At 39.0% G+C, this 7,363-nt stretch overlaps 1 protein-coding gene across 1 annotated transcript in view; it reads left to right on the top strand.

The window, feature by feature from the left end:
• The first annotated feature begins 2,753 nt into the window (after positions 1 to 2,753).
• The window catches only part of TTC6 (tetratricopeptide repeat domain 6), a 204,643-nt gene continuing 200,033 nt past the window's right edge, over positions 2,754 to 7,363 (top strand). Inside the window, exon 1 of the mRNA XM_079119380.1 lies at positions 2,754 to 3,690. Coding sequence (XP_078975506.1) covers positions 2,902 to 3,690 — 789 coding nt within the window. The 5' untranslated portion in view covers positions 2,754 to 2,901. The remainder of the gene's footprint in view (positions 3,691 to 7,363) is intronic.

Raw genomic sequence — 7,363 nt, 5'->3', positions numbered from 1 at the left:
CAAACCAAAACTAATCTCTGTAAAATGCTCCCAAGAAAATGAGAATATACTAGTTTCCCCTGAGATTGTATGCTTAAAAATCGTATTACTCACCTTGAATGCACACTAGAAGTTCCTTTCAAGCTTATAAGTTCTATTTCTTATTGATTGGTTTTTACATATAAAGAACAAGTTTCCTATAAGGAACTCATGGGAATGTGCTGAGATGTGTTAAACAATAGACACTTGTTAAATTTCAATAGCAAATTAAGGGCCTGGGAGAAGTTGGGAAGGGCATCCAAAACAGGAACTAAGTAATAAAAGGGGAAGTGCAATTGGGAAAGTCAAGTCAGACTCTCATCAGGTATTGAAGTACTTCTGAGCTGTGCTCTGTTTCATTTAATTTCAGCCTCTTGCAAGAAGAAATGCAGATGATGTCTGCATGAACATACTGCCACCTGTGTAAACAATAACAGCCAAAATTCTATGAGGAAGATTACATAGCATTTTTTAAATAAGGAAACTTCCTTATAGCCTTTAGGACTAATCTAATGTTCATATCCTATGGCCTGGACAACAGGCAATGCATTTTTTTCACTATTTAATATGATTCCACAGTATAACAGAATTGAATTGTTCAAGGTCCAGTCAGTGGTGGAGCTGGGTAAAGAAAGAAAGCCTACTGATTCCTAGATGAGAACTTTATCTGTAACATGGTCTTCAGTTTGAGAATTAGCAGCTCATATTTTAGAAATTTAAAGCAGTATGACTATTTGGAGGATAAATAAGACGTTTTCTTCATATTACTCAAACCACATAATAAATAAATAATTTCCACTGAAAAGCTAAACCTTTTCATGAATTGATCTGAACCCAACCACAAAATGTGGATAAGTAACAAACAAAGAAATGGATAGTAAAATAAAATATTTGCCACATGTAAGTTTTACATCTACCTGGGTTTATTCTGGCACCTGGTACAAAACAAGGTGGTTTGCTTCCCAAATAGTCAACTAATTGCCTCTGCAAAACTTATGGAACAGTTCATTGATCACCAATTGAATGCTGCCTTCATAATGTAACTCATTTTAACTCTTTTTCTCTCAGTCTATTGATTCTAGCAGCTGTATTCTGGTTCTAAGTCTTATATCTGAATAAGTTTTAATCATCTGTTGCCCCCTAATTGAGGGATAAGTATTCTCTCATTTCCTTTCTTAGATCTTTGGCTAGTTTGTCATGTTTATTATTTCAAATGAATTCAAAATTACTTTTCAAATTCCAAAATATGATTTTTAGATTTTCAAATTGGCATTAAAACAATATAGTATTTTGGGAACACCTGATATAATTAATTTATTTGGTCTTTCCACCAAGGAACATTTAGTTGAGTCTATTTAGTTGAGTCTTTTATGTACTTTGATAAAAAATTTAATTCAATTTCAGAAATTATTCATGTAGTTTTAGTACATATCTTCTTAAGTTTATACCTAGATACTTGGCTGTTTGCTCTTTTAAGAAATTATAAGTGAAATTTTAACTATATTTTTAATTGGATCATTTGGTATTAGGGAAGCTATGAATTTTTATATAATTAAAAAATTCAAATCCCTTACAGTTCTCTATTAGAGTTCAAAAAATGATGATATTCTGAAGGGTTTTTGCTTTATTTTTGTTTTTCAGAGAACTTTGGTCTTGGGTTTTCTGAAAAAAAAAATCTATCATTTTGGTCTTGGGTTTTCTGAAAAAAAAAAAAAAAAAAAAAAAAAGAATCTATCATTGGCTCCTCTCTTTATAGTTCCTGTTAGCCTGACTTTCAAGATCTCAGAATCCACTTATGATTCTAGATATCTAGCTTTGTGGAATACTTTTTTTTTTTTTTTTTAAGTAGTAAAGGCTAGGAAAGGCTCAGGCTATAGAGGCTATGAGTGTCCTTCTTGCTTTTATCCTCTCATTTACTCAATATTAATATTCCCCAAGCACCGGGTCTCATCAAGTCACTTTTCTCCTAAAATTTTTGAGTGGTTCTCAGTAGCTCACAGATAAAGTGACAAATATTTGGCATCGAAGGCTTATAATCCGGCTGTAGTCAGTCTTGAGCCTGACCACCTCCCTTCCTATACTCTGGTATAGCACAGGTAGCACACATTGAGGGAAGTGGGCCGGGTAAGGGAGGGAGGCATCTGGGACCTGCTAGGGAAAAACCTGGGAACAACTGTCAGCCACAAGAGCAGGAATTTTTGGCCCTTGTATTGTCAGAACCTCTACAACTCGCCCCCCACACCAATTCCCGAAACTGCAAATCTAGATTTTTATGTAAAAATCTTCCAATTTAAAATTATTGACTATGAATTGATTTTTTTTTTTTTTAAATCGGAACAATTTGAAGCCATATTTATGAACTGGATCTAGTCCACAGGCCAGTTGGTGAGCTCTATCTCTGAGCAGGGCTCTTTAGATTTTCTGTGCCTAGCACAGTCTTCATTCCCTGGAAGTAGGACTCCAACATTATAGTCCAAAGAAGTGTTAAAATAGATCCAGTAGGGGCTTGGGAAACTCCCACTGGAAAACATTACTGCTTTAGAGGGTTTTCATGATTCAAGTGAAAAGGTCAGTAAAATTATTGACTCATTTTAGCCACTTTTGCCTTAGAAAGCACAGCAAGGCTCTATCATGAGAGCTTTACTGAACTGGAATTTTATATATTAACAGAAATTTGTTGAATGATACATAATGTGTGTGTGTATGTGTGTGTGTGTGTTATTTTACAGGTCAAATTTGTCAAGATGTCCACCTTCAAAAAGCACTTTGGACTGAAATCCAGAGAAGAATCCTTCCTGTTTAAAGAGCTGGAGAAAGTTCGCCAGGAGACTAAAAAGGACTTTCTCCAATTCAAGCAGAAGTTGGCTTCCAACCTGACTTTAGATGAAGGCCCAGTCCACTACCCGCGCCCGGCCCGCCCTAGGGAGAGGAGGTGCGGTTCCTTCACGCGTCGTCGCAGAACCTCCGCTAAAGTCCCGGCGACAGCCGCAGGGGCCTTCCTGCAGGCGGCGCTCCAAGGCATTGCGCGCCCCCCCCGACCCCAGCGGGGCCATCGCTCCGTGGACCAGGCCGTTTCGTCCCCAGGAGTTTTACTTGCGGAGCTCCGCGTTCCTACGGCACAGGATCCAGAAGAAGCCGCCGGTTATCGCCCCGGATGTTGGCACGTCCAAACCTGTGGTCCTGCGGCCGCCGCCCACGTCACCGGTGAAGCCAAGAGCGCGCCCGAGCCCCTGGAGCCCGCGGCCCTCCGTGTACAGGCGGGTCCTCGAGCCTGCCAGCGAGCGAGAAGCGATCCAGGAGATAGTTACGCTCCCAGAAGCCCACAGGGCCAAAGACAGGAAGACCAGCAGCTCCATCTCCAGTGAGGACAGCGACTGGGAGGCGGGCTGGTGGCGGAGGAGAGTGAGGATTCGCACTCACTACGTGCGCCAGGGTTCAGACGCCGGGGCGTCGGATGCAGGCGGGTCCATTTCCAAAGCAGTGTGGGAGAGTGGCGTGTTCAGGGGCTTGCAGGAGGTCGCCCAGTCCGAGCTGCTGCCCACCAGAGTGATCCCCACAACCATCGAGGAGGTTATCGCCTCTCTGCAGTCTGAGGCCCAGCTGGCCTCGGACCAGACCATCAGAGAGCTCATACAGAGCATCCTGGGCCAGAACTACGACATTAAAATGGAAGTAGGTGACCTGAACGATGGTTATGTTTCTTCTGGGTGAAACAACTTTTAGTAGAGAGAGATATATATAGAGATCTCTCTTTATATATAGATCTTTATATGTATCCGTTCCATATGTTCTATATAAAATGTAGACGCATACTTTAAGATGTTATTTCGTTACATATACTATTTCAGCATATATGATATGTTCTAACACAAAACACTGTAGACTTTTTGATCTTCTTTGTATTTCATTTGAGTTTTCCTTCAAGGGAGTGTATCTTCTTTTTGAAGTGAAGGAATTTGGGAGGTTAGTCCAAAAGGTGATCCAAAAACTATATTAGCTGAAGACCAGAAAAATGTATCACAAGTCACCTTCACTTTCAAAAACTGATTATTTCGTAAATGAAATAACAGGTATTTTATATGAAAAGCTTGCTCTTTTTGTTTAGCCTTATCAGTAGTGAAATACAGTAAAAGTGAGTTTTTATACTAAGATCAGTGTGCTACAGTTTAGAAATTTAACTCATAAGAATTACGTATTTTCAGTGAAAACCGTTCTCTTGAAGCACTTAAAAATGTATTTCCTAGGTTTCTTCAATTACGAAGACTTAGATGTGCTTTTTGTGTGCAAAGTATTATCGGACACCCTTTATGTGCATTTTTTTTTCTTAATAAAAACTGCATCAGGTAGATAGATAGCAGTAAAAGTCCGGTTTTATTTAAGAGGCCTTCTAGCTTTAGGAAGGCTGAAGAATTGGTACTGTATTCTACAGATATAGCACGATAGAGCTGGAATTCCACCGGGTTGTCTCCCCCTAGAGACTAGATTGGAATCCTGTTCAGGAAGGTCCATTTGTCAACTATATGTCCCCCAGAGGAAGCAAAGTTAAATAGGGTCATATTTAAATTTAAGATATTTTGTTGATTATATAGATTTTGTTCTGGTGGGGGCATTCAAAGCAAATAATAATAAGGGAACTTGAGCTCCCACTAAAAGGAGGTGGGGGTAAGGAAAGAGAGAGACTGAGAGAGACTGAGAATGACAAAGGGACTGATAGTAAGAGGGAAGAAAATTCTACTGCTGATTTTGGATGCACGCAGATTCAAATCTCTTGTTGTATACAGAATACTGCCACCAGATTATGTCTTTGAAATAGTTTTAGCCCCCAAATGCACTCTTGACTGTGATTTGAGGAACATGATTATAAAGAGAAACAAAAACATGTATGAACTAGTCTCTAGTGTCATCTTTGACCTATTATTTATGACCAGAATATCACAAATGTTCTGCAGTAAGATTCCCCACCCCGCCCTCCTGCATTTACTGAACAGGAGCCGTGTGACATCTTGAGTTTTTTTTAAGTGGAGTATTTCTAGTTAGATTTTTTTTTTTTTTTTCAAATCTTTTTGGATAAGGAATTGGGAATGTCCACTGAAGAGCCTTAGCAAAGAGGAGAAAGGCCTCGGTATTCCTGTCAGATGGGCTATATATCTATGGCATAATCAAGGTACTGGACATGAAGAGGGCAGGTATTAGTAACTTGCTCAGAGGTCCTGTACAGTTGAGGAAAGTTATATTGCAGGGTAAGGGCCCATAAGAAAGAATACATTTTGAAGGAGTCAAATGGAATTAAGGTAAATGAAGGAAGAATATCAAATGAATAATGAATATTAGAAAGCAAATTTTATTCTGCTAAAATTATCCATTTCTCTTTTGTATTTTCTTTTCTCCTCCTCCTCCTCCTCCTCCCCCTCCCCCTCCCCCTCCTCCTCCTCCTCCTCCTCCTCCTCCTCCTCCTCCTTCTTCTTCTTTTTTGATGTTTTGGTTACCTGACTTAAGAAAGATTGGTGTCAGTGGAGGGTCCAAACTTTCAGCATTGTCCAATAATAAGGCCATCCTTTCTATACTCCTTGTGGTGTATAGTAAAGGAAGCAGTAATGAGATACCCCTATTCTTTCCAATCAGAATGGTGTCAACAGCAGCCTAGTAGGGAATTCCCATGCAACAGTAACTAAGAAGCCCCCCTCCTCGATAAAGGAACCTGAACCTTTATCCCTTCCTGGTAGTAATGAGGCATTACCTGCGCTATTCCCAGTGCTCTATTAGAGTAGTGTCAGAGGAACCCACATAAAACAGAAAGTTTAAATAAGATCCAGAGTTTTAATGATACCCCAAAGGTCCAGACTTATATAGAAAAATGTCTTGTCATGCCAAGAACCAAGAACACCTCCATTAAAAACAAAACAAAACAAAACACAACAAACACACACACAATCAGTTGATACCAAGGAAGAATTGAGATGTTTGGATTATCTGACAAAAATATTCAAGCAGCCCTCAAAAATGCTTTGGTAAGTAATAATGAACATACTTGAAATGAATGAAAAAAATAGAAAATCTTTGCAGAGAAGTAGAAAGTCTCAGAAGAATCAAGAACATTTTCAAGCTGAAAAATACAATAACTGAAATAAAAACTCAGTGGATGGTTCACCAACTGAATGGAGAACCTAGGGGACAATTAGTGAACTTGAAGATAGAACAATATGATCTCTCACAGGAGAAGAAAAGAAACTAGACAGACAAAATTAAAAACAAAACAAAAAACTTTAGACATTGAGGGACCTATGAAATTAAAACAAACAAACAAAATATAATCTTAATGCCAGCACATTCCTGTAGGAGAGAAAAGAGAAGGCAGAATTGAAAAGGTACTCAACCAAATAGTGGCTAAAACCTCCCAAATTTGCTAAGAGACATAAATCTGCAAATTGAAGAAGTTGAGTGAATCCCAAACCAAAGAAGTCCATGTCAAAACATTTAATAGTTACACTTCTGACAACTGAAGTTACAGGAAAAAATTTTCAAAGTAGAAAAATAATGTTACCTACAGGGAAAGCAATTTGATTGACAGTATATTTCTCATCAGAAACCCAGCAGGTCGGAAGTAATTGATAATATTTTTCAAGTGCTAAAAGAAAAGAACTGTCCACTCAACTCTATTTCCAGTGAAATTATCCCTGGAATGAAAGGGCAGCCAAGACTGTTTTAGTCAGCTTTTACCATTTCTGTGTCCAAGAGACCTAACAAGAACAATATAGAGAAGGTTAAGTTTATTTGGGGCTTATGGTTTCATAAAGTTTATGAGGTCTTAGTATAAGACAGCTAACTCCATTGCTGTGTGCCCAAGGTGAGGCAGAACATCATGGTGGAAGGATGTGGAGGAGGAAAGCAGCTTAAAACATGGCAACGGGAAGCAGAGAGAGGGAGGGAGGGAGGGAGAAAGAGAGAGAGAGAGAGAGAGAGAGAGAGAGAGAGAGAGAGAGAGAAAGAGAGATTGCTCCACTCACCAAGGACAAAATATAAACCCAAAGGCATATCCCCAATGACCCACCTCTTCTAGCTACACCCTACCTGCCTATAGTTACCACCCAATTAATCCATTCACGAGGATTAATACACTAATTAGGTTTGGGCTTTCATCACTCAATCATTTCACTTCTAAACTTTCTTGCCTTATCTCACACTTGAGTTTTTTAAGTATCTAAACCATAACAAAGATATTCTCAGATGAAAGAAAACCAAGAGATTTTTGTCTCTTGCATTTCCTACCCTGAAAGAATGACCAAAGGAAGAGCTAATCAGGAAGGTAACAATTAAAAAAAAAAAAAAAAGATTCTTGGAGCATTCG

Source organism: Sciurus vulgaris, assembly GCF_902686455.1.
Source record: "Sciurus vulgaris genome assembly, chromosome: 2".
Classification (NCBI taxonomy): domain Eukaryota; kingdom Metazoa; phylum Chordata; class Mammalia; order Rodentia; family Sciuridae; genus Sciurus; species Sciurus vulgaris.
The sequence above is the reverse complement of the archived record's forward strand: the minus strand, read 5'-3'. Positions and strand labels throughout refer to the sequence as shown.